General features: G+C 48.9%; 1 protein-coding gene across 12 annotated transcripts in view; it reads right to left on the bottom strand.

The window, feature by feature from the left end:
* Fhad1 (forkhead associated phosphopeptide binding domain 1) overlaps positions 1-27496 on the bottom strand; it is a 121472-nt gene that overhangs the window by 45480 nt on the left and 48496 nt on the right. For 9 of the 12 annotated variants that reach the window (XR_013110340.1, XM_076933801.1, XM_076933802.1 and 6 more), the window contains exons 11-16: positions 22782-22889; positions 20453-20536; positions 19202-19471; positions 16513-16708; positions 5952-6022; positions 4978-5115 (exon numbers count right to left, since the gene is read on the bottom strand). Coding sequence is in view for 11 of the 12 variants with exons in the window: in XM_076933801.1 (XP_076789916.1) it covers positions 4978-5115; positions 5952-6022; positions 16513-16708; positions 19202-19471; positions 20453-20536; positions 22782-22889 (867 nt within the window). In the remaining variant the exon portion in view is untranslated. The remainder of the gene's footprint in view (positions 1-4977; positions 5116-5951; positions 6023-16512; positions 16709-19201; positions 19472-20452; positions 20537-22781; positions 22890-27496) is intronic. The other 3 variants (XM_034503046.2, XM_076933803.1, XM_076933806.1) reach the window with 3 other exon arrangements.

The following is a 27496-nucleotide window of genomic DNA, read 5'->3' as shown; positions in this document are numbered from 1 at the left end:
TGGGGAGGACACGGGGTAGACTCCTGGGGTTTACTGGCCAGATAGTTTAGCCTACTTGGCAGGTTCTAAGCCAGTGAGAGATCTTGTCTCAAAAACCAAGGAGGGGTTGGTAGGATGCCTCAGTGGGCAAGATGCTTGTTTACCAAGTCCAGCAACCTGAGCTCCCTATCAGAGAGCCACAGGGTGGAAGGAGAGAACTGATTTCTGAAAGTTGTTCTATGACCTTCATGTACCACAACATGAGTGTATACACACACGTCTGCGCACACACATGCACACACACGCACACACACGTGCACTCAGACACACACAGACACACGCACACAGACACACGCACACACGCATGCATGTGCACACGCACACATGCATGCATGTGCACATGCATACACACACGCACACACAAAGACACATACAGGCACTCACACACACGCATGCACGAACACACGCACACATCATGAATGAGGCCCACAAAGTTTTTTTTTTCAAATGAATCTCAAGGGCTAAGCTGGATGGGAGTCAGGATGGCAATCTGTCTGGGCTGATTGTCCAGTTTGTCTGAGTGTGGATGTCCCTCTGTCTATCTGGTATTCTGAGGTTCCTATGTTAAACACAGGATGTTCAAACCATCACTTTAAAGGCCACCTTCCAGGAATCATTTCAGAAGGTGTAAGAGGGAGGCCTAGGCTGGTGACCCTGGGCTGGGGTTCGGCACCATGCAGGCTGAAGCATCACACCCCCCAAATGGAAACAACCAACCCCTGAGTCAAACAGCAGACACTGGAATGGGAAGGGTTGGTGTTAGGTGGGGATGTCAGTCAGGACGAGAGAGCAAGAGGTGGAGAGCTGGGGAAATTTTGAAGGTTTTAGGGTCTTTCTGGATTTGACCCTTTCTGTGGAAATAAAGGTTTGTTTGGTTGGTTTGGTTTATTCACCACCAAGTTCTCTAGCACTTACAACCGAGATTTCAGCTCCTGTGGTTTGGGACTGGAATGCAGGCTCCCTGTGATGAATGTATTTGGTCCCTACCTGTGCTGCCATCTTAGGACATGCTGGAAATTTTAGGATGCAGGTTTTAGTAGCAGAAAGTTGGTCAGCAGGGCATCCTGTCTTGGGTTACACTGGTCCCTGCACACCCATGTCTATTATTGGACTATCCTTAGACTTTCTCTCTCTCTCTCTCTCTCTCTCTCTCTCTCTCTCTCTCTCTCTCACACACACACACACACACACACACACACATAGGTGTGACAGAGATGGACTGTCCTAGTTGGGGTTCACTGAACTGGCACCAACACGAGATGGTGACACAGTACAAGGCCTTGTCCTTCACCGTGGAGACAGGGGATGCTTGGGAGAGTTGGGGTCTGGCAGGTGGGGGCAGGAAGAAGGGTATGATGTGCATGCCCCTCCATAACTGCTCTGATTGTGCCTATCAGCTATGGCTGTGCTTTGGAATGTTACAGAGCCCAGAGTCTGGGTACACTCCCACCTTCGACCCCAGAGTCTGAAAGACAAAGGGTGGCCCAGCAGCTCACAAACCACTGACTTAGGAGAAGAGCAAAGAAAGGTATGGCAGGTCCCTAAGTGTCACACAAGGCAGTGATAAGAACTGGCTTTAGAAATACATTTCCTGTCTTCTCCACAGAGTCTGGTTGGTGGGTGCTGGGTGTGGGCCCAGGCATTCTGCTTTTTACACGCCTGTTTATTAGCATATGTTAATTATGCACAACTGTTGCCATGTTTGATCTGTTGCTATGGTGGCCTCTGGGAGGAGAGAATCCTCCCATTCACAAAAGTGATACTGTGTGACCTTGCTCCTTAATTTAAACCGATTGGTCGAATAAAGATGGGCAGACAAGAAGTAGGAGAGGTAGGTGGGCTTTCAGTTCCCAGGCTCAGGGTCCGTCCGAGGCTGGACCACAAGGAGAAGAGAGAAGGTAGAAAGAGGAGAGATGCCATGGGGTAGCCATGGAAATGTGGCCGTGAAGGCTGGCCAGTTGGAGTTGAGAGCTGCCCAGATGGATCATGGGAAGTTACAACTTGGGGTTATTGATGGGGAAGTAGATTTTGGCAGTTTATGTAGGAATTAGGTTAACCTTAATTTTTAGTTAAAGTTAATTTTTAACTGCCCCAGGACACATCCTGGGAGGAGCACATTTCTTTGTCTGAGGACACCTGCTGCATTACCCTGCTGGATTAACATTCAGAGGAAGAAGGGATTAACATTCCTCAGACCACAGGGAAGGGAACCCACCTGCAGGTGAGAAAGGCACAGAGCATGTAGACAGACTAACCCTTGACACTTACAGACAAGGGAGGTCCTTGCCACCTTATTTTTCAAAGACCAATCAGTTTAAAAGTCACACTGCTCCACCAATCATATTGTGCCTAGTCACTGTTTCTCTAGTCCACCCCTTAAGCTGTATAAAAACTGCTCTTAACCTCAGCTCGGGGTTCTTCTTGCCTGCATGCGAGAGAACCCCAGTGCACTGGATTATTATTGTTATCATTAAACCTCGTGTTGTTGCAGCGAATCCCGTCCATGTGAGTTTTGGGGGAGCGCGTTCTCTGGTTTTGGATCATTAGGTCCAACACTTACATGGTAGGTATTGGTCCAGCTCCAGTGCATTAAAGGCTCATTATAAATATAAAGGTTTTGTGTCTTTTATCTGAGAATGGAATGCTCAAAGGCAGGGTAGAACACCCCGACTAAGATTAAATATTTACACCGGGCAGTGGTGGCGCATACCTTTAATCTCAGCACTTGGGAGGCGGAGGCAGGCAGATTTCTGAGTTCGAGGCCAGCCTGATCTACAAGAGTGAGTTCCAGGACAGCCAGAGAGCTACACAGAGAAACCCTGTTTTGAAAAACTAACCAAAAAAAAAAAAAAAAAAGATTAAATATTTACTACAACACACAACAATGGGTTTCGTTATGACATTAAAACACATGTATCTAGTGTATTTTGGTTGTATGCACCCCCACTACCATCTCTCCCCCAGTCTCTCTGATCCCCTTCCTCTTCTCAAGTATTCCCCACGGTGGTTCAGACTTTCCCTCTCTTCTTCTCTCTCACCACCTTTTCCTCATTCTCTTCTCTTCTGTGTCTCTCTCTTCATCTCTCATTCTTTCTGTGACTCAATCTGTTCTGTCAGGGTGGTCATTTTGCCAGTGAAGAAACACTCTCTCTCTCTCTCTCTCTCTCTCTCTCTCTCTCTCTCTCTCTCTCTCTCCCCTCTCTCTTCCCTCCCTCTCTCTTTGCCTCCCTCTCTTTCCCTCCCCCCACATCACTCATTAGCTTCTTATGGACCCTCAGGAAGGGGCAGGACCTTGTGTGCTCCCCACCGCTCCCCGACAGGATGTTTACAGGCCCAGCCTTACACTGGCCTTGGGAAGGTGATCATAGCTGTGAATTATAGCTTGTGACACCGATTATTTTTGATACAGAATCTGATCAGAGTTGCTTTCCTCGGGATATCTCTGGGAAAGCCCTGGGTACCCTAACACTGTGTCTGGGATGCAGATCTAGGGTGTCATGAGCCTCTAGTGGGGATGTCAGAACTGTGAAGCAGACTCTGCACCTCAAGCAGGCCCTCAGATCACACAGACCCCTTAGCAGGCGAGGCTCTGCGGCGGACAGAGTTTTCTACTTGGCCTGGATTCTAGGAGGGTGAGCACTGATTTGGGCTAATTTGTTCTCCCAGATTTATATCTAGAGAAAGAAAAGGGCCGATGTGACCGGAAATGAGTTTTGCTTACACTTGGCCATTGATAAACCAGGATCTGCAGGAATGGTGCCCATTTGTATAGTTAACTGCAGTATGAGACAAATAAAGTAGCACTTCCTGAAATGTCAACACGCCTGCTGTAGAGTGAAAAATTATAAAGGCCATTTTATGAAATATGTGTAGATTTCTTTGCCCTTAGACCTGGGCAGAAAAATGCAGGTCCCAGAACTCGGAACTGAAAATAAGATTTCAGGCCTTCACTACCCTGGGGCACATTCCAGGTGAAGGACATTGCCCCTGAATCAGAGGACACTTGCTGGATTACATTCCTCAAGCCTCAGGTAGCAGGCCCACCTGTGGGTGTGGGGGGGCCCCCCAAAGCAGGAAGACACATTCCTGACCATAAAAAATACAAGCCACCTAGGTGGGGCTGTGACTGGAGGAAGTGAGAAATATTTTGTAATGATGGTATAGGGGACAGTGACTTGGTAAGACTACATTTTTGAGAAAAATGATTGTACTGAGTAATTTCCATGGCTATTAACCTTTCAGGGTGGGTTTCTCTGGAATGTTTCACTATTCTTATGTTATGTATCCTTGGCAACCCCCCACTCCCTCCCCACTCCCCTGGTTTGTGGTTTTCCTCTTTAAAAGACCCCTTAACCCATCACTTGAGGCCAAACCTTGCTCTTGAGAGAGAGAGCTTGTGGTTTGACCGCCAGCCAACTTCCCTAATAAAGCCATCCAGGTATGGTTTCTTGTGATCTTTGGGTGGTCGTGATTTCCTGAGACTTGAGGAAGGGTCTCCTGAGTATGGGGGTCTTCACTGCCTTTTCTAGTTGATGGTTCTGTGTTTTCTTCTTTTTAAAGTTTTATTTATTTATTTATTGTACTTATATGTATGGGTGTTTTGCCTGCATGTACGTATGCCAATATATCATCTGTGTGCAGTGTCCGCAGAGGTCAGAAGAGGGTGTCAGATCACCTGGAACCGGAGTTACAGATGGTTCTGAGCTGCCGCACGGGTGCCAGGAGCAAACCCCAGCCAATGCTCTTAACCACTGAGCCATCTCTCCCCAGACCATTGCTGGGAATTAGAGCCAAATTATTCACCCTGTGTAATTCATTTAGAGCCAGTCCACCAATCTGGAAGCTGGGGAGGTTACTGTTCTGCCCAAACCCCCAGTGGCCCATGGAAATACCTCACTTCCCAGGCTCAAAGAGACTGTCATGGACCTACCACCTTACCGCCTTCTCTTCTGTCAGCTGCTGGATTCTGGCTTTCAGCTTCTCTTCTTCTTCCAGCTTCTCTGTCAGCTTCTCTTTCTCAGCCAGGTGCTCCTGCCGTAGAGACTGCTGAGTTTCCCGAATAGCGTTCAACTGGGCCTACATAGGTAGAAAAGCCAACTGAAGCTCACAAGGGGAGAGAGTGGGGAATTTTTTTTTTTAAAGATTTATTTATTTATTTTATATATGTGGGTACACTGTCACTGTCTCACACACACCAGAAGAGGGCATCGGATCCCATTACAGATGGTTGTGAGCCACCATGTGGTTGCTGGGAATTGAACTCAGGACCTCTGGAAGAGCAGTCAGTGCTCTTAACCGCTGAGCCATCTCTCCAGCCCAAGAGTGAGGAATTATTTAGCCACTTCCTTACGCATTGCTTATCTTCCAGGGAGCAAAGGGTTTCTATAAAAGTTCCTTGAAGCATGGCTGAACCATACTCAGTGTAGAGACGTGAGAACTGAGAAAGCAGAGGGAATTCTGAGGCATCACACTCCTGGTTCTACATAGAAATCCCTGCTCTAGCTAAGTCTTCATGTCTCCCCATCCCAAACATGACATGTAGCATGGATGCGTAGGCATGTGTGTGTCATGGCGCTCGCTCGTGTGGAGGTGAGTGGATGACTGGGCGGAGTCAGTGATATCCTTCCTCTATTTGGGTCCCAGGGACCAAACTCAGGTCGACAGGCCCATCTGCTGAGCCACCTCTTTGGGAGGTTTTGGAGGAAATCAAGCCCTGTGGTTATCCCGGGAGGTCAGGTAGGGGATGGGGCCCTGCCTGTTTTTGTCTATTCCTTTGTAGACCATCTCAGAGGCTGGGCTCAAACCCTTTGTGTAAACAGAAAATCCTGAAGCTGGCAGGAGGGTGGCCGCTGACTTACAGGGAAACAAATTCAAATTCACAGTTTGGGGGAGAAAAGAATCAAGAGAGTCACCCGAAGTTCCTGGGACTGGCTCATAATTTTCTTGTAATGTTCCAGAAGGTAAATCAGACACAGAGAGAACCCTTAAAAAGAGGGGCAGGAAGAGAGGTAAAGGTTAGTTTATCTCCTTGTGTCTTTTTCCCTCCCTCCCTCCCTTCCACTCCACCCCTCCCCTCCCTTTTCTTCCCTCCCTCTCTGCCTTTCTTTTTATTTCTTCCTTCCTTTCCTTTTGGAGAAGTGGTCTTGCTATGTAGCCCAGGCTGGCCTTGAACTTGTGATCCTTCGGCCTCAGTTTTTTAAGTGCAAATGGTACAGATGTGCACCCCCCACACCCAGCTGTGATAGGACAAATCTTATCAACACAGGACAAGCTGTCATCTAATATATTTTTCAAATGGTTGTTAGACATTTGGGCCAGGTACAGCTCCAAGGTGTGCATGGCTTTGTTTTGGTAGACACTAAAAATGTATTCATAAAGCACCACTTCCTGTATGCAAATTATGAGCCAGGAATTTTACCCTTCCCAGGTCTTAAAGTGTAGTCTGAGTGACATGTCAACCTGATTGATAAGAAACACACAGGGACCATAGGCCCCCAGGCAACAGGGTAGGACAGGGAAATGTGAGGGCCTCAGGAGAGGCCGAGGAGTCACTAGGTGTGGGCAGAGTGGCAGGGAGGGCATTCCAGAACAGAGGATGAAGCTGGCTGACTGATGACATCACTGATACGTGGGTCCTAGATCCTGGGACCTGAGGCTACACAGAGAAGGGACTTGCCAGTGTGCTTAGGTTAAAAACTCTGAGGTGGAGGTTACTCTGGGTTATCTGTGCAGTCTACACAATCACACATTATCATAAGAGGGAGACAGAGGGAGCCTTGGTGACAGACAGACAGACAGACAGACAGACAAGAAGTTAGTAGAAGTGATGAGGGGGGATTTTGACCCAGGGTTTCTCTGTGTAGCCCTGGCTGCCCTGGAACTCTCTCTGTAGACCAAGCTGGCCTCAAACTTAGGGATATACCTGCCTCTGCCTCTTGGGAGTGCTGGATTACTGGCAGGTGCCACCACTGCCTGGTTGAGAGATTTTGATTAATTTATTTCATGTGTATGGGTGTTTTACTTCTGTGTATGTCTGTGTTCCATGTATGCGCCTGGTACCCATGGAGGCCAGAAGTAGTTATCAGATTCCCTATTGCTAGAGCAGATGGCTGTGAGCAACCATGTAGGCGCTGGGGATCGATCTGGGAGAACAGACTGTGCTCTTAGCCACACAGGAAATGCAGCATTTGAAGCTTAGAGAGACTGAAGGTGTTACATTGCTGGCTTTGAAGATAGAGAAAGGGCTAGGCCTGGTGCACAGGCCTGTAGTCTAGGATCTTGGGAGGCTGAGACAGGAGGATAAAAAGTTCAAGGCCTGCCTATGCCCGGAGTCACTTCAAGGCCAACTTTGTGAAGTCTTATTTCAAAAGCAAAAATGAGCCAGGAGGTGGTGGCAGATACTTTTAATCCCAGCAGTCTGGAGGCAGGGGCAGACACATCTTGGGTTTGAGGCCAGCCTGGTCTACATAGAAGAGTTCCAGGATAGCCAGAAAGCCTTTCTTGTATAAAAAAAATCAGAAGTAAAAGTAGACCCGGGACCAGCTTAGTGGCAATGTTTATATAAGGCCTTGGTCCCAGCCCCCAAAACGAAAAAGGGAATGAAGACAGAAGAAGGGATTGTGAATGAAGGACAGATATTCCATGTTCCAGAAGCTTAAAAGGCAAGGGGTGGGGGTGGGTTCCCTCAGAACCTGCAGCAGGAAACAGCTCAGTGGCTCCCTGGCTTGGTCCCGAGAGACTGGTCTACCTTGTTGGTCTCTAGTATAGTAAGAGAGAGTCCCTTTGTTGACTTGTTGGAGCAGCACATGGCAAAAAGATGAGAGGATGAAGAACTGTGGGGCCCAGGAAGGGGCGGAGCTTCCCTGGACAGCTGGAGGGGAGAGGGGGGGCGCTCTGGTGGAGCCGAACTGGAGACTAAAGACCTGAAGATCGCTTCTGGCAGGCCTGGCAGGTGGTGGGGCGGCACTGCAAATGTCCAGTCCTGATTTAAACATCTCTGAAATGTACAGAGTCCACACACACACACACACACACACACACACACACACACACACGTGCCTGGTGCTATTGGGGATCGACAATAGTCTTACGGCATGCCGTCATCGCCCCAACTGACAGAGCTCTGAGCCCAGTGGCTGCCTTTGGCAGGTCCAGGACTCCAGTCAGTGTGACTGCAGGTCTGAGTCCTGGTTGGGCTACTGTCTGAGCAGTGAGCTGCTCAGGGAAGAGCCTATTTGCACAACAAAAGCTGGGCTGGCCAGAGAGGAAGGACCTGACAAGATGTCTCTACTACCTGTTACTGGCACCGTGGGCTGGCCCCTTCCTTGCTAAGGAGTCTGTCCTAGAGCATGGTTCTCCACCTCCCTAATGCTGCAACCCTTTAACACAGTTTCTCATGTTGTTTAACACAGTTCTTTCTTTATGTTATGGTGACCCCCAACCATAGAATTATTTCGTTACTACTTCATAACTGTAATTTTGCTACTGTTTTGAATCGGAAGGTAAGTATCTGCTATGTAGGATGATATCTGATATGTGACCCCAAAGGGGTTGTGATCTATATGTTGTGAACCCCTGCCCTATAGGATGTTTCATTGCCAGGAAGTTTGGTCAGGTAGAGCAGGTTGAGACCCAGAGACTTAGGGTGACTTCCTGATTCTTGCCAGACCCCTGGCCTGGAACACGTGCCATGCTTCTCACATAAAAGAAACATGTGTGTCTTATGGTCACGTAGGCCCAGAACAGAGTTCTCCATGCTAATGAGGTACCTAGAGGCCTGGAGGCTTAGCCAATAAGCTTCCCTTCCCAGATGTTCCTCCCTGCAAAAGGTATTTAATCTCAGGTCCACCCGGAGAAGGGGGTATGGTACACTGTGGAGCCATTTTCTGCCAATAAACTCTTTAGAACCATGGACTGTCTCTTTCATCAAGATCCCCTGTGGACCATGGAGAAGGCCTTCAACTACAGAGGCGCAGCTTAATTCTCCCGTAGAGGGCCTCTCTGTACTCCTAGCCACAACCACAACCACTGCCTGCCAAGCTAAGGACATTCACTGCTGGGACAACTCCCTCCCCAACTGCCCCTGCCCCTGTCTGCCCCGGGCTGGATGCTGAGTGCTCTCGGACCCACAAGGTATCTCTTTTGTTCAGTTCATCATAAGAACAAAAAACAGTCTAGACGTGGCCGGGTACCCTTGAGATGTTAGAGACTCCTGCTCTGACTTCGAGGTTTGCTTGTAGCCAAAGGGATGCCTAGGCAGTCAAGGTTGATGTTATGAGCCAGGCTGCAGAAGCAGGCCTGAGAGAAAGGGTGAGGGACAATGGCCAGCTCTGAGATTCCTGGAATCTGAATAACTGGAAGGACCCCAAGGGAAGCTAGCCAGAGAGGAACTGGACACCACCTGTAGACAGAGTCAGTCTAAGATCTCAGCTACCACCTGTGACCCAGGAGCCAAAGAGAAGGGCCAGATCATGGGTGGGGATCTACAGAGGACCAAAGGAAGAGGGGAGAGATGGAAGGTAAAGTGGGGAGAAGGGGGGTACCAGACTGTGTCTCAAGATCAGACAGTGTGCTGGTCTAAATAGGAATGGCCCCCATAGACTCATGTGTTTAAATGTTTGACCCATAGGGAGCGGCAGATTAGAAGGTGTGGCCTTGTTGGAGTAGGTGTGGCCTTGTTGGAGTAGGTGTGGCCTTGTTGAAGGAAGTGTGTTACAGTGGGGGTGGGCTTTGAAGTCTCCTATGCTCAAGCTATGCCCAGTGTGGCTCACAGTCTCCTGCTGCCTGTGGATCAAAGTTTAGAACTCTTGGCTCTCCCAGTCCCATGTCTGCCTGCATGCTGCTATGCTTCCCACCACAATAATGGACTAAACCTCTGAACCTGTAAGCCAGCCCCAACTCAATATTTTCCTTTCTAAGAGTTGCCGTGGTCATGGTATCTCCTCACGGCAATGGAACCCTGTCTGTGGTGAAGTGTGATCATGTTGGGATTTTGCCTTTGGGAAGAAGAGCAAGATTTCATTGTATTTTCAGTTACAAAAGCTTTGTGTTGACTGCAGAAATTCAAAGGTTACAAGCCATGGGAGTAGCTCATAGCTCTGTCTTCAATTCCGCATAGTGGGCCAGCAGGCAATAGTTGCTGAGGCTGGAGACACAGCTCAGTTGGTAGCAGGCATGAGGCCCAGGGTTTATCCAGCGCCAGTATAAACTGGTGATGCACACCTGTAATCCCAGCGTTTGAGAGGAAGAAACAAGAGGATCCAAGGTCATCCTCAGCTGCATATCATGATCGAAGCCAGCCTGAGTCACATGAGACTGTCTCAAAAAAAAAAAAAAAAAAAAAAAAAAAACCAAAACCAAGAACAGTCACAACGCTGTCAAACAGCTGAATGACAGTAAAGGTCCTCTGTGACCTACCCCGTTGCCATGACAGTCCATAATTTGTGTGTCCCTCCAGATTTTTCTTTTGGTCAGCTACTGACATTAAAAAAAGAAAGAAAGAAAAAACCAGGAACATGGTTTGCATATTGTTTTGTAACTTGGTTCTTTTATTTCTCCTTTTATTTCCCCTTTAGGCTGGGGAGGTCTCATTATGCATCCTGGCCCGCCTCTAACTCAGAGATCCACCTGCCACCTCTTTCTCCTGGCTGTGTTTATTTCTCTCCTTCCTTCCCTCCTTCCTTCTTTCCTTTTTTCTTCTCTTCCCCCACCCCCCAGGTTCTACACACTTATTGTTGAACCAACCAGCTCACTCCAATAGGATAAATGAGCAAATTACAGTTCCAGCTGAGACTGAATTTCCAGCCATGAAAACTTCAAGCTGTGGCTGATAGAACGGGTTGGACCCCCGGCGTTCGTCACCACGGGCCTTGTTGCTGTGAATCCTCCAGGCCCAGCCTGATCTCCTTCGGGTGTCTTCTCCTGGAGACCTGACCTGACTGGTTACCAGTTTGCAGTCCATATCCGTGGGGGAGTGACAGGATTTTGCTTTTGTTTCTTGGATAGGGATCCCTCAATTCTGAAAGTCTTGTGAACTAGGAGGCAGGGGAGCAACAGAGTCAGCCAACCACTCACAGTGGCAGCCATGATGGTGAAGATGGTGGAGGGAAAGGGGAGAGATTTTTTTTTCTCTTCTTTTCTTTTTTGCACCTAAAGCTACAGCACAGCTCAGCTCTTCTGGAAGTGGGGATTCCCCACAGTTGCAGAAATGGATACAGACAAGCGCGTTTGCAGACATAGCTCTAAGGGACATTTTTCCCCCTTATCAAGGGAGCCTGAGAGAGAGTTGAGGCTGCTGACTGTCAAGGGAGCTTCTGATGCTTCCTGTCTTCCCAGTACTTCCTTTGCCAATCAGATGTGACGTGGCACTGTCCAGAAGTGGAGCAGCAAGACTGCAAGGCTCCCCCATGTTAGGCAGCCTGGATTGCTCTGGGTTTATCTCAGGACTTACAAACATGCTCACTATGTAACTTTTCCCTCTTGAAACACTGTGGTAAAGGGTGACAGAGAGCATGGCGGTTAGGAGGAGGTCTCTGAGCCCAAAGAGACTCGGGGCAGGGAGGGACACAAGACTGTGTCTCTAAGAAGGCCTTGGAAAGGCTCTTTTTGTTTGGGTCCTACCAAGTGCTAATTCACTGCCTATCAGAGGTGGGGGTGGGGTGTCCAGATAAAGTCTCTCTGGTGAAAGCCAGGCTGCCCTGCCCGGGCACATGGGTTGCCACCCACATTATGTCACCAAGTATTTGAGGTTCCTGATGACAGCAGCTCTTTGTTATCAAAGGCTTGCTGTGGGCCAGGCAGGTCATGCACTCCTTATACCTACTCCTGAGGTTTCCTGACCATTTTACAGACAGGTAAACAGAGGTGCAGCACTGTCAAGGAACCTGCCCAGATGGAGTGCTGGTCTGGAGTCCCAGCCCTGGGGTCCAAAGCTCAAAAGCAGAAGAGTCAAAAGAGAGTCGGAGTGGAGCTTTGTCCTCAGCCAGACGCACTTGGAAACTCCAGAGTCACATGACGTGGCGTTTGGAGATGTAGCTCCCAGCTGGCATTGCAGCTTTGTAAGACAGTAGACACCAGTTAGCAGCTAGTTCTGTCTGGTTTGTGGTACCCTCAGCTCCTCTGATGCAGCAGGAAAGCCCCACTCAGAAATGCACCATGCTCTTGGACTTCCAGAAGCATGAGCTGTCCAGGTGTCTTCTCTTTATAAACTTCCAGACTCTCTGTTCTGTTACAGTAACAGAAATCAGGCTGAGACACCATGTCATGACTCATAGTGTGAGCACCACAAGGTTCACCTAGGGAATGACAGTGTAGGTCCATCTAAGCCTGGGTGCTCGAGGACGTGGGCATGGCCTGGTGTCCTGCTGGGCCGTGAAGGAAGTCTGACCACACAGAGTTCTGACGACAGCAGGACAGTTTTAACATTAGTGAAAACTCAGGCAGCATTAACCCCTGCCTCACTGAGCTGTTGGGAGGGTAAAAGCACCTAGCAAGCGCTTACTCCCCAGAAGTGGAGCATATCACAGTGCTAAGTACCCAGCGGTGAAACACTTAGCAAAGTGCCCAAGTACCCAGCAAAGAAACACTTATCACAGTGCTAAGTACCCAGTGGTAAAACACTTAGCACAGTGCCCAAGTATCCAGGAGAAAAACACTTAGCAAAGTGCTAAGTACTCAGCAAAGAAACACTTATCACAGTGCTAAGTACTCAGCAGTGAAACACTTAGCACAGTGGCAAGTCCCCAGAAGTGTCAGATGACCCACAATTCCTGCCGTTTCCTGAAACTGGCGATTCAGGTTTTGCATGTTAAGGGATGGCAGTGTCCCTGGTCTCAGTGCCTCCAAGAGCTGTTGTGAGGGTAAGCAGGGATAAGACAAGGACACGTTGAGAATGGGGTATCAAATCCAAGTGCTTGAAGATGACTGCTATCCTGACCACCGACACTGTCACTACCGCCATCAGCATTATCGTGATCACCACCATCACCATCATTACCACCAACACCATCATCACCACCATCATCACTGCCTTAGACACTGTTCTATTGCTGCGAAGAGACACCAGGGCCAAGGCAACTCTTATCAAAGAAAACATTTAACTGAGCCTGGCTTACAGTGTCATGGCAGGGAGTGTGGTGGTGGCACACAGGCAGGTGTTGGAGCAAAGCCCAGCCTCAGTGACACACTTCCTCTAACAAGGCCACACCTCCTAATCCTTCTAATCCTTTCAAATAGTGCCACTCCCTTGTGACCAAATGTAGGAGCCTGTGGGGGCCATTCTCATTCAAACCATCACAATCACCTTCCTCACCTTCACTCCACCATCACCATCATGTCCCTCCTCACTGTCCCTTCCACCACCACCATCACCTCCATCACCTCCTTCATCACTTTCACCACCACTATCACCATCATCTTCCTGTCCACCATCATGTCTTCCACCATCACTACCTCCTCCATCACTTCCTTCATCACCTTTACCACCTCCTCCACCACCACCATCACCTCCTCCACCACCACCATCACCTCCTCCACCACCACCATCACCTCCTCCACCACCACCATCACCTCCTCCACCACCACCACCTCCTCCACCACCACCATCACCTCCTCCACCACCACCATCACCTCCTCCACCACCACCATCACCTCCTCCACCACCACCATCACCTCCTCCACCACCACCATCACCTCCTCCATCACCACCATCACCTCCTCCACCACCACCATCACCTCCTCCACCACCACCATCACCTCCTCCACCACCACCATCACCTCCTCCACTACCACCATCACCTCCTCCATCACTTCCTTCATCACCTTCACCACCTCCTCCACCACCATCACTTCCACCATCACCCCGATCATCAGCAACACCATCCTCCCTCTTCCCCACTTTCTTCCTCCCACTTCTCTGCCTTGTACAGAAGTCTTTGTGTTGGAAACAGGCGCAGGGTGAAGAACACAGGGAAGGCACCAGACTGCCTGTTCCTTTTGGTCCTCATACTGAGAGAGATCCCTTTGCCGCCCACTTCCTCTTCCACACTGCAACTCTTTTTTTAACTCTTGGTCTGTTTCTCTCAGCTTCATAGAACCAAGGCATTGTAATCGTGGGACAGGGCCAGCAGCCCCATCTCACTCAAGACTGATTCACAGATCGTCTTTCCAAAGGCACCAAGCTGGGGATAGGAGCATGGAAGGACCTGCATGCGGAACCTCCCATCCTATCTTCCTGTAATACACACTGTGTGTGACCAGAGAGGGTTCTGTGGAGCCTGGTGTAGCACTGCTCAGAGCTCAGGAGAGAACACTGGTGGGCCTGAAGTGCTGCCTGAGGCCTGTCTGTCCCAGCCGTCTGGAACTGCCGTCTTGACAGCTTAACTGCACATCCATATTTCTTTACGGTAACAGATGGCTCCATTTACAGACACAGACAGCGATGACAGAAGTGGTCTTGGGAGTGAGGAGGGGACAGTGTACACACAGCTTGTGGAGGAAGAGACTGGGATCTGCTTCTTATTGGCTCCAGCCTGGACAAGCAAACAGAAGCCTGGGCCACTGCTCTCCTGGCAACTCTGGTGGGAGAGCTGCTGGTGGGTGGGGACGCGCCAGCTCCTTCACCCCGTGACCCTGTCCTCATCTCTCATTTCTCTGTACACACTTAGATACATTAGGCTCATTCTTATTTTTCCTTTCTTCTTTTCTTCCTTCCTTCCTTTCTTTTTTTTTTTTGGAGAACTTTATATAGCCTTATGGATCACTTTGGAGACACTCTGTCTGGGAGGCTGAAGCACTGGAAGGCAAATGTCTTTCTGGCCTCATTCCTGGCTATACGACGAAGGCATATTTATGAAGCCCTTTGAAAGAACAATTTCCCAAGGACTGGCTACAATTTCCAAAATGTTGGTGCTACTATGAGTGTGTCCCTGGGAGCTCTCTCCGCTCACCCACTCACCCTATCGTGTCTTTCTATGTAGCACCCATTCCTACAGCTTTATTCATCCACCATAAATCTACCATTCATCTATCCATCCACCCGTCCATCCATCCATCCATCCATCCATCCATCCATCCATCCATCCACTCATCCATCCATCCATCCATCCATCCATCCATCCATCCATCCACTCATCCATCCACCCATCCATCCATCCATCCATCCATCCATCCATCCATCCATCCATCCATCCACTCATCCATCCATCCATCCATCCATCCACCCACACGTTCATGGACTCACTGACCCACCAATTCATTACCTACCCATTTGCCTAATTTTATCTACCACCCATCAACCCACCTGACATTAATCCACTTACCATTCATCCATCCATCCACCCATCCACCTAGCACTATTCACATATCATTGTATATATGATATATATCACATATATGACATATATATCATCTGTTCATCTGCCCACAATGCACTTATCCACCCATTCATCCATACATCTACCATCTTTCCTATCTACCCACCATCCATCTTCCCTCCTTTTTACCTCCCGTCTCTCTGTTCTTCCTGCCCCTCCTCTTACTCAGTCCTTTCTCTCTCCCCATCTCTCTTCCACCCATCCCACGGCCATTTAGGAACCTCTCCCAGTGTGGCAGAGCTCCCTGTGGATGGGATGCATTGCTGGCCTCTTACTTCCTGAGAAGCTGACCAGGTGGAGCTGCCTCCCAAGGTCTGCATCTTGTCCTTTGAGCCTGGGCCGCGTTCAGCAATGCCCGAGACTTCACGGTCATGGAGACGTCTTTCTGCCATTTGCTGACGATGGATGTTCAATTCTACCACTTCCTAAAAACACTTGAATCTTCTTTTTTTCCAGCCCCACCCTGACCCTAGTGGAGTCCCTGTCACCCTTAATGGTAACTCACTATGTAGACCAGGCTGGCCTCTCTGACTCACAGAGATCTGCCTGTCTCTGCCTCCAAAGTGCTGGGATTAAAAATGTGGCCACCACTTAAAAAGGTTTTACTTTAAATATTGTCTGTTTATTTGGTTTTACACATATGAATGTTGTACCCGAATGCAAACCTGTGAGCCATGTGTATGCTTGGTGCTTGCAGAGGTCAGAAGGAGGCATCAGATCCCCTAGAACTGGAGTTACAGACGGCTATAAACTGCCATGTGGGTGCTGGGAATCAAACCTGGGCCCTCTGTCAGAGCAGCCAGTGTTCTTAACCACTGAGCCACCTTTCCAGTCCCTCTACTTAACATTTTAAGTTGTATTTTATGTTTATTTTGCACGAATGTTTGTGCGTATCAATCAGAAGATCACTTCCGTGAAGTTGATTCTCTCCATCCAGCATATGGGTCTTGGGAGGGATGAACTCAGCGCATGGGGCTTTACCTGCTACGCCATCTTGTCAGCCCTTATGCCGCAAAGCCTTTCTCACTAACATACCCTATGACAGGGGAATTCATGGTGATATTCCAAACACTTTATGAGAGAAGAAGGCCCAGCCAGCTACCTTTGTCAGCATCCGACACCTCGATGTTGAGGTCCCCGAGCAGCTGCTCTGTCTCCTCCAGCCAGGACAGGGACACCCTCAGGATGTTCAGTGCAGTCTTCTGAAGCCCCGACACGGGTGGGCTGACCTGCAGGTGCTGAAGCAGCTCCACTTCCTTCTTCAGGTCGACGCTGCTGCAGTTGTCCCTCATACAAGCCTGGGAACAGACAGACTGTGAGCAGTCAGACCCTGATGAGACTGGCCTGTGAGGGATGAGAAGCTAGCTCTGGCCAGGAAGCAGGACAGCAGCCCATTGCTGCCTGGCTGGGGACCTTTTTGTTTGTTTGTTTTGTTTTGTTTTTCGAGACAGGGTTTCTCTGTGTAGTCCTGGCTGTCCTGGAACTCACTCTATAGACCAGGCTGGCCTCGAACTCAGAAATCTGCCTGCCTCTGCCTCCCAAGTGCTGGGATTAAAGGCGTGCGCCACAACTGCCCGGCTTTGTGGACCACTTTCATTCTGGCCCTTTTGGCAGCCTATCTTTTCTCCCGGTTTAATTTGGCCTTGGTGAGGATGTGTGCAGGCCTGTGTGCATGTGTGTGTGCACGTGTGTGTGCACATGTGTCTGTCTGTCTGTCTGTCTGTTGCTCTCACCTTACTGCCTTGAGACACTGTGTCTCAGAAAACCAACAGCTCACTATTTAGCCTCCACTGACGAGTCAGCGAACTCTTGGGATTGCTTGCCTTTGCCCACCAGTGCCGGGTTGCAGGCCTTTGCAGCCATGCCTGGCTATCTGCCATGGGCGCTGAGGATTCGAACTCAGGTCTTCATGTTTGCACGACGAGCACTCTTACCTACTGAGCCGTCTCCCCAGCCCCTGTCTAGATGGTTGATAGACACAGGGATCTCCTTTTTAGGCTGGGTAATGCCGAGCTGCTGCTGTCAATCTGTCTGACGTGAGACCCAAATCTGGCTACTTCTAGTCCTTAGAGTTCCTGTCAAGGCGCGCACTGGACAGAAAGTGCCGTTTCCTGACTTGTTTGAAAAGGCAGCTGGCAAGTCAGCATTTGCACAAAACTCCCTAAATAGCAGCTTCTGATTGCAAGAGAAAGCAGAAGCAGCCGTGCGTTCTGACACTCAGGGTGGGGGCACCAGGGGGCACCCTGGACCTTCATCCTCCCTCTTCTACAGGGAAAGGCAATAGCTGAAAATAGTTTTCGTGGCTGGGCAAATGGAAATTTGGAGCAAAAACACTTCTCCCCGGCTTTCTCTCTGCCTTCCCCTCTGTCTCTCTCTGCCTCCGTCTCTCTCTGTCTCTCTCTGTCTCTCTCTCTCTCTCTCTCTCTCTCTCTCGTGTGTGTGTGTGTGTGTGTGTGTGTGTGTGTGTGTGTGTGTGTGTGTGTTGGGCTGTACATGCATGTGTGTGCACGTTCAGGTATGGAGGCTGGAGTCTCAGGACCCCCTTGTTTTTTTTGAGATAGAGGCTCTCACTGGGTAGTGGGCTGGCCAGTGAGCCCGATGGATCTGTCTGCCCCCATCAGTACCGGGATTACAGGCATGCGCTATCATGCTCAACATTTTAAATTCGGGATCAAATTCGGATCCTCTCGCTTGCACAGAAACCATTGTAGCGACTGAGCTGTTTCCCCAGCTGGGGTTTCTCTTTCTCACTTTGTAAGATGCAGAGCTGGGGACTTCCTGGGGTCGGTACAGTCATCTCTTTCTGTCTGCGGGGAATTAATGAGTTCCGAGACACTGAAGCCAAATTCTGATGAGGTTCAATTTCCTCAGTAAGAGGTGTGGCATTTGTACACGGCCTACACACACCCTTCTGTGTACTCTAAGTGGCCTCTAGGCAACTTACAGTACCCAGCACAACGTACATGCTAGCAGAAAAATGACAAGCAAGAAATGTCTGAAGGTGGGAGTGAAGTTTGGTGGTACGGGACTTGCCCACTGTGCACAAGGGTAAACCGTCCAATAGCAAAGAGTCCACCCCAAGCAAAATCAAACCTTATCTGGTACGTGACTGACTTTGGGGGGAGGGGTGCATGCAGACCAGAGGTCAGTGTCAGGTCTTCCTCCACCTTATTTTAAGAAACTTTTTGGCATGTTTAAGATAAGGTCTCAGGAAACCCAGGCTGGCTGCAACCTTGTTGTGTAGCTAAGGATGGCCTCGATCCTGGCGCCTCCACCTCCCAAGTCCTGGTTGGCATGGGAATGTCCAGTTTTATGTGGTAATGTGGATCCATCCAGGGCTTCATGTCTGCTTATGCCTGAGCTACACCCCACCCTTCCCCTTGCTTACTTTTTGACAGTGTCTCTCACTGATGGATGCCACAGCTAGCTTATTTGGCTGGACTGGGTGCCTCACAAGCCCCTGGGATCTTCCTGCATCTGTTTTCCCAAACGCTAGGGCAATAGGTGAATGCAGCACTCAACTTTTTATGTGGGTGCTGAGGATTCAAACTCGGGAGGATTCAAACTCGGGACCTCATGCTTGCATAGCAAGCGTGCTACTGTCCAAGCTATATTTTGACTTTAGTAGAGAAAATAAGTCTGGATGCATTCTTTCCCTAGAGGCAATTTTGAGTCAAAGGTAGGAAAATGTTTCTCCCCAACCTGTCCCAGGGGGAGGGTAATTTCTTGACCCGTTAGCACAGAAGGGGGGACGGCAAGCTGGCAGCCCGTAGAGCTCTCCCAGAGGCTACCTGGCACTTGTCCAGCAGCGTCCTCAGCCTCTCCACGCTGTGCATGGTTTCATCTTGCTTGGAGTGCAGATGCATCTCCCTTTGCAGGGTCCACTTCCGCTGCTGGAAGCTGAGGTTGTCCTCGGTGACCTGGATAATCTTCTCTATCAGCTGGCCAGAGGACAGACAGTAAGACGTCTCAGGGTAGCCTGCTCTGCGAGGCAGTGATTGCAAAGTAGGAGCACAAGTCCTGGCTCGGTGGGGAGGGATGCAGGCCCTGAGATGCTGCCTCTGAGGGGAACATGCGCTCTGTCACCAGGACCCATCGCCCAGGAACTGAGGTCTACACTGTCACTCTGAATGTTCCAGATCCTTCCACGCTTATAGCAATGACTCTCGACACTAAGTGTGCGCTCACAGGTCTCCTACACCTGGCTGCCTGTGTTTTTTCTTTCCTGTGTGTGAATACTGCATGTGTGTGTTGTACATACGGTGTCTGGGTGTGGTGTACATGTGTGAGCGTACGCATGTGTGTGCATATCTGTGTGTGTGAGTGTGCGTGCATGCGTGCATACATGTGGAGGCAGAAGATACTTTGGCTACCATTCTGCATGTGCCATCCACCTGGTTTTATTGAGACAAGGCATCTCCCTGGCCTAGAACTTGCTAAGTAGGCTAAGGCTGGCTGGGTGGAGAACCCTGCTTGTCTGTCTCTCCCTAGCACTGGGGTTACAAGTGTGTAATGGCACACTTTGTGTTTTATTTGTGTTCTGGGGATTGAACTCAGGTCCTCGTGCTTGCAAGGCAAACACTTTACTGACTGAGCCATCTCTCCATTTCCCCCACCCACTTGTAAACTTCTTACCTGTTCTTGGCCACAAAGGGCTGGAAAGATAACAAGGCCAGCATCACACTGCCTATCTACACTGCTGTGGGCTACCTTCCCCTTTGGAAGGGATCAACCCTTGGTATGTGGACCAAAGCCAGGTCACCCTTCTGCTCCCAGAGCACCAGTGTGTGTCTGGTGACCAGCCCTGAGCCTGCCCGGCTGGATTTGATTTCCACAAGAACTTTTCAAGGGATTTTTTACCCAGCTTTCACTTCAAAAGCCAGGAAATCCCCTAAAATCAAAACAAATCTTTATGGTGTAACAACAGTGTGAGAAATATGTGCCACTAACAAAAACAAGCATATGCTCTCAGGGTCTGGCATCCAGATCCCTGGAGACAGAAGCAGAGAAAGTCACATGACAAGAGAGCCAGCCACACTAACCTGCTGGTCGGTGATGGGCTTGTCTCGGAATTGCTTCGTTTTTCCGAAAGTGGCTTTGATGACCTGGTTTCTGAAGTTCTCTAGCTGTGGCACAAAGGGGGGTGACTGGTCAATGGGGGTTACGGAGATAGGGGTTAACGCTAGATGGTGTCTTCACCTCTGGGATCAGGTCACTCACGGTTATAAAGCACAGGGGCGCAGGGCCATAGACACAACAAAGCGGCAGGCTTCAAGTACTTTTTAGTGTCCAACCTAACCCAGGCACACAGTCCCTGCACATGTCAAAGGCCCTCCAAAGAGGCCACTGCGGTCAGCTATCCAGTGGGAAGTCTAGGTCCAGAAGTGCCTTTTCATAATCGCTAGGCTTCAAAATAGATATTGAGGCTGTCAGCCCAAATAAATGTTGTCAGCACTGGTGACAGGGAGAGGAGAAAGCACACACGTGTTCCCAGGCGCCTTGGACATCAGCTGTCCCCAAACTTCTGTCCATCGTGATTTATTTCTATGTCCCCGAAGACAGCACAGTGCAGGCATGGAATGGGCACTTGGGGTTGGGGTGGGGTTGCTGGGCACTCGGAGATGGAAACGTACCAGTCAGGCCTATAGCTGGTACTTGGTGCCTCCCACGGGGTTGGAGTTTTTAGCTTTTGGTGGAGGGGACGGCCCTGTGTGTAAAGCTTAGAGAGTCCCAAGTCTGAGGCACCCCAGACTCTATCAGAAAGCAGAGGCTAAGGAGCCTGGTTGAGAATTTACTCCTATAGCATCCCATGACCTGTGCCTGTGACCCTCTGGACAGATGTGGGCATTAAAGACTAACATATGTCCCCAAGGGGACCTGGAAGGTCACCAGATGACAGTCAAAGTTACAGAACTGTTCACAGAGCTCAGAATTCTGGGAAAGCAGAGATGATGACCGTACAGGAGACCTTCAAGCCAGGAACTCCAAACTGTTCCCTGGTTTCATGGCCAAAGGAGGGGTCAAGCTAGCCAAGAAGTTGGTCATGTGGGAAGCCCTGCAAGCAAGGTGACTGCTTATAGTGAGAGGGATATGGTGACGGGTCCTTAGAAGCTGTGCTGGGAGCTGGGGACAGTAGACTGGGCTGAGAATGTCAGATGGGTATGGTCTTGAAGACAGTAAGAAGAAGTAAGAAGACAGTAAGGAGACAGTAAGAAGACAGACAGTAAGAAGGTCCGAGACAGGAGGAAGGCCAACTCCCTTCCCCGGGAATCTATGCATAGAACTGTCTCATGATCCTCTAGGTGACCCAGCTTGGAGCTGAAATGAAGGCCCCTGACAAGCAGCACAGGCCATGTACTCAGTTCAAGTATATGGGGGGAGGGGGAGTGAGTGAGGGGAGGGCTGTCAGAGAGTAACGGAGATGAGGGGGCAGCCCAGGGACGGTGTGATGGGACAAGGGACTGAGGACCTATCAGAGAAATCACAGCTGTGGTGGGTTATTTGAGGACAAGCTTTAACAGCTGCCCAAGGATGAACACCGTTTCTCGGTGTCCCAGGTGCGGGGACCAAGCCTGCTCACACAACCCGGTTACAGCTTGGATTGCCAGAGAAATAGAAATTGTGTGAACTTGGTGCGGGACAATATGGAATTATGGTCCTTGGCGTTTCTGAGGTGACTCACAACCCTTCTGAGACTCTACTAAGTGGTTGTAGTAGACGCCCCTCCCAGACACAGAAGCACAAACATCTCCCACAACACAAAGTGTGTCATGAGCACCACCAGGTGGGGTGTCCGCAGAGACTCCCATGGATAACCCAAACCAGCTGTCCTGGGTAGCTTAGGCCTCTGCTCTTGACTTTTCATTGGCTTTCCCCAAGCCCTCCGTAAAGTCTTACAGCATCTTGCATCTTTCACAGCAGGGCCCTGCACAGTGGAAAGCCGGTTGGCCATTTTGGGCCAGAGCAATGGAACAAGAGCCCTCCTGCCCAGCTAGGCGAGGACTCTCTCACTACCCTGTCTAGTATGGATTTTGGACATTCAGGGTTTACTTATTCAAAAAGAGGCATTTCCTTATGGTCACTGAGAACCTACTGGGGGGTATGGGGGAGGAAAGACCAGAGTAAATGCCTACACTGAATACAACAGGGAGGCACTCTTCAGAGAGGGAGAGGGGGTGGGGTGGGGGACAGGCAGCCCCGGGGAAGGGTCAGATACCTGGCCAGGGTCTTGGGTCAGTCATAACACACTATTAGAATGTGAACGTCCCAGCAGAAGACGGATGGAACATCCAGTCTTTAGTATCCCCCCCCCCGCCCCTGACACCAGAATTGGCTGCCTGGGTGCAGGAGACCCCTGGGGTACACTCCTACCTGGCCTACTGCCCTTTCCAAATTCATTTTAATGAGGTTCTCTCTGTTCCCCATTTCTTGTAGCTGAAGCAGTTTCCTTCTGGAATCTTCCTGAAGCTTCTCTTCAACCTGAAAGGGTGATCAAAGCATGTGCTAGCTGCAGCTAATGTGGCCATGAGGTAGTCTGGGTAGGGGAGAGGCCCCTGTGAGGTCTAATGGCTGGGGGGTGGCAGGGGTCAAAAGCGAGTCTGGTTAGGAAGCCAGCTTATGAGGCTTTGTCCCCTGGGGCCAAGCACTAGGCTTTACTCCCTGGGCTCAGCTGAGTTAGTCCTACCCCAAGCCTGAGTCAGAGGGCAGTCCTTAATAGGTCATGTGACTTCAGAGGGTTGTTTTGTTGGTCTGAGGCTCGGTATCTCGCAGGGGTGGGGAGTAATGTTACTAGGATGCCTTTAGTTACTGTGAGGTTAAGAGTTTTGGAGTAGTGGTGAGATTTTTATAACGGCTCTATGTGTGTGTTTGTATTAGCTGTCACTTGTAAAACTGCAAGATAAACCACCTGCCATTATCTTTATACCCTAAGTCCAGAGGGGGCTTCGTAAATACAGTTATTAGGAATACTGTCCTGAATATGTCATCAGTGGGGACCACTCAGGGAGGTCAGCCAAGCAAGACTTTGAAAGAGAGGAACTTGCAGAAGGTATTCAAAAGGGATGGGGGCTTGGGGCGTGGCTACTCATTCCCTCCCTGTAAGCTCAAAAGTGCTCAATGCTACCCTCTGCTGGTCACTGGATGTGCTGCATCCCCATTAACAAATACGTTTTTCAAATTCGTGGATGTTGAATTAGACAGGATGGGCTTCTGGCTAGCATGTTCATACATGTTTATAATTGATTCAGAACATGCTCATTCCTTCTTACCCCTACTTCTCTGTCCCACATCGGTCCCTTCCTCTTCTTGATTTGTCTGCCCCACTTCCCTGGGACCACGGTTCTAGCCTGTATTAGAGGTAGGGCGTACGCCTTTAAAGGAAGGGGCTTCATGCTGAAACAGCTTCACAAGCCTCTTTTTTTGGGGGTCTGAAGAGGGTTGTGTACCCCAAATATACACCCCAAACCCTTCAGCACTTTCTCCAGAGCCTGGTGGGGCAGCGAAGAGCCTCTCAGACTCAGGCTGCTTTGGTCTTTATTGATCACCCTTGGAGGTCCTCCCAGCTCTGAGGAGGGTGGGACTTCAATGCCTGGCCTTGGGCCTGCTCTGGTTCCTTCAACTCAGTGTTCTCCTCCCTGATTCCCAGCCCAAAGCCCCAGAGCCAGCTTCAGCCACAGCCCAGCTTCCGCCTGGCCCTCAAGTGTCCTGCCTGCCCTGTCCCTTCATCACTGCTACAGAGAAGAAATACTTAGGAGTGGATTTAGACCTCAGAAGTTTATCAGGTCCCTATTCTGTATACGACCTCAGGCTGGGCACTGATGGCCTCTGGTCTCCCTGCCTCCAATTGATTTCCTTCTAGAATATTCTTGATGGTACTGTCAAGGCCCAGCCAGACCTGAGCAGCAGTGTCTGAATCAGCTTTCTCTCTTGAGGCCTAGATGACCAAAGTCTGGGCTGCCTGGTGACTGCCATATCTGGCTATATCTGACAAGTGCTTAGGGACATTGGGTTTTAAATTTACATCCTGGCTCAGTGGAGGGGGTGGATTTTCAATTGAATTTAAAAATACTGTTTTATTTTTAAATATGAATATGGAGGAATTGAATTTTAAAATGAATTTAATTTCAGTTTCAATAGTCACATGTGGCTAGTGACAGTGCCGTAGTGTTTTTACCCCTCACTGAGTGTATGGTTTCATAGGAACTACTTAAGATGCTCCCTCAATCCTCAGGTTCTAGTCTGTCAAATGGACACAACAGCTTCCAGATCATAGAGAACAGACAGAAATGACTGTCACAATGCCAGAAACAGCTCTGATCTCCATGTTCAGAACTGGCCACAAACCCAGTGCAGTCATTGCCTCGGTCACAGGCTTCCAGAAGCTTCTCTCTGCGTTTAGTACACAGCCCAGGCTCCGGTCTTAATGAAAAAAAAAAAAAGAAATAAAATAAAACAAAACAAATCAAGCCAAAGGTACAAGAAGCCCATAGGAATGCAAACAAAGTAAGGAAAAATGAGCCCACCTCAGGCAAAGTTGTTAAGCATTTGCTGTGAGTCAAAGGGGAAGGAAATCTCAACAAATGGCAAGGGAGACTGGTTACATAATAGCCATTGTGTAGTAATAGTAATTATGTAACAGACTTACAGTCAGAAAACAATAGAAGGTCTACAGAGTGCTAGAGGAAATCAGTCAACGGGGAAGTCAGTGCACAGTCAAAATATGTTCCAGAAAGGAGGATAACACACACACACACACACACACACACACACACACACACACACACACGTGCGCACGCACGCATACTCATGCATACGCATGCGCACACATACATGCACGCACAGATGCACCCATGCACGCACACACGCCTGAGAGACTTTGCTCTGAGTAGAGACTAAATCCTTAGGGATATATTTTAGGCAGAAGGAGGAGGAACCTGGATGGATGGATATCCAGGGGTGTAGGGAAGGCACAGCTCCTGTGGGTGTGAACACTGAATGTACAAAAGCACTTGGGATGCCTTTGGGGTGTCAGTGTGGATGGAGGTGTAGGTACTGATGATTACATTGCATAAGTCCGTGTGGTGCCAGTGATAATAAATGTTGGTGGCCATCGTGTCATCCGGGAGTAGGGTGAAATCACCCACGGACACTGGGTTTTGATAAGATGAAAGTGCATGTTTAGAATAACTGTGAAAAGAATATCAAAAGACTAAAAATTTGCCAGGCTGTGGTGGCACATGCCTTTAATTCCAGCATTTGGGAGGCAGAGGCAGCACTCTGTGAGTTCGAGGACAGCCAGGGCTACATAGAGCAATCCTGTCTCAAAAAACCAAACCAAACCAAACCAACTAAACTAAACAAAAAGAGTAAAAAATTGCTATCAGATTTTGGGAAGACATAATATAGCTTTTATGCTATTCTTACCAGATGAGGGGCTGAGGAAAAAATTTCAAAGGAATATAGGGAGGAAATATCTGATGAAAACAATCAATGAAGTGGGTGTGGCATGGTGTTGCATGCCTTTAATCCCAGCACTTTGGAACGATGGCTCAGTGGTTAAGAGCACTTGTTGCTCTTGGAAAGGACTGGGGTTCAATTCCCAGAATCCACGTGGAGGCTTGCAACCATCTCTAACTCCAGTTAGATCCATCTCCTTCTGTATTCCCTGGGTACTATACACACACAGCGCATAGATATACATGTAGGCAAGACACCCAAACACTAAAATAATAATTTAAAAGTTAACATAATACCCTGACAAAAGCAATATGGGGTAAGGAGGATGTATTTGCCTTATATTTCCAAGTTATAGTAAATTATGGGGGGGGGGAGGGGAGGAGGCCAAGACAAGAACTGAAGCAGTTATAGCCACACTGCGTTCATAGTCAGAAAGAGAAAAGTATGTATGCTGCCCACTGAGGCTCGGTATTCAGCTAGGTTTCTCTACTCTGAAAAGTTTTTTTTAAAAGTGTGTGTGTGTGTGTGTGTGTGTGTGTGTGTGTGTGTTGGGGGTGTGTACACACAAGTGCAGTTTCATTAGAGGACAGAGGTGTTGGGTATTTCTGGAGCTAGACTCACAGGTTGTTGTGAGTCACCTGATACTGATGTTAGGAATTGAACTCAGGTCCCCTGGAAGAGCGACTAGCACTCTTTACCTCTGAGCCATCTCTCTAGTCCCAGATTTCTCTCTTTTTTTCTTATACAGTTTGGGGACCAACCTAGGGAATGGTTCCACTCACAGTGGGCTGGTTCTTCTCATACCAATTAATGATCAAGGTAACCCCCACAGACCAATTAGACCTAGATAATGCCTCAAGTAAGCTCTCATCTCTGGCTATCCTTGGAGCTAGCAATCGACACTTAAAAACTAACCATCACAATGGTCAAACTTGACCAAAAAGAGATACGTAGAACACTGTGTCCTCTGAAGAATGTATGTTCTTCTTGTAGGCACATGTGAAACAGGCATGTATCACATGCACACCTCCAAGAAAACCTCAGTTGATACCAGGGACAGGACCTAAAACACCCAGAGTAAGATCTCTGTAAACAATGTAATCAAGCTAAAACCGATAACCAAAAGGCAGCCAAGAAATCCTCATACATTTAGATATTAGAAAATAACTCCAAAATATGCCATGTGTCAGAGGAGAAATAATAATGGGCATTGGGAAAGACTTGGTTCTGAGCGATAATGAAAAACATTCTAGAACTTGCAGGGTGCAGCTAAAGCCTCATTTAGAGGAAAATGTATAGCCCAGAAGGCAGCTTGGTTCTGTTACCATGACTGTGATGACTTTAATGAAGAGGTAAGTCAAAGTCAACTTATTTCTGCTGAGAGATATTCTGCAGAATGAAATACATTGGGCCAGTGGCTCAGTACTTTCCCAGATATTTCCATTTTCATTGTCTTGGGATAGCTTTTATCTAGACGCATTCTTTCCTGGGCAAATTTTGCAGATACAATTTAATATATCTCTAAGTTTTTCTGGCTGCTGCCATTTAAAAATATTCATTTTATTTTTAATGTTTATATGTGTGTATGTGAGTTTATTCAATGCTGCCAATACATGCATGGCTGTAGCCCC

The sequence above is a fragment of the Arvicanthis niloticus genome, chromosome 5, assembly GCF_011762505.2.
Source record: "Arvicanthis niloticus isolate mArvNil1 chromosome 5, mArvNil1.pat.X, whole genome shotgun sequence".
NCBI lineage: Eukaryota > Metazoa > Chordata > Mammalia > Rodentia > Muridae > Arvicanthis > Arvicanthis niloticus.
Note: the sequence above shows the minus strand (reverse complement) of the source record. Positions and strands in the feature narration are given on the sequence as shown.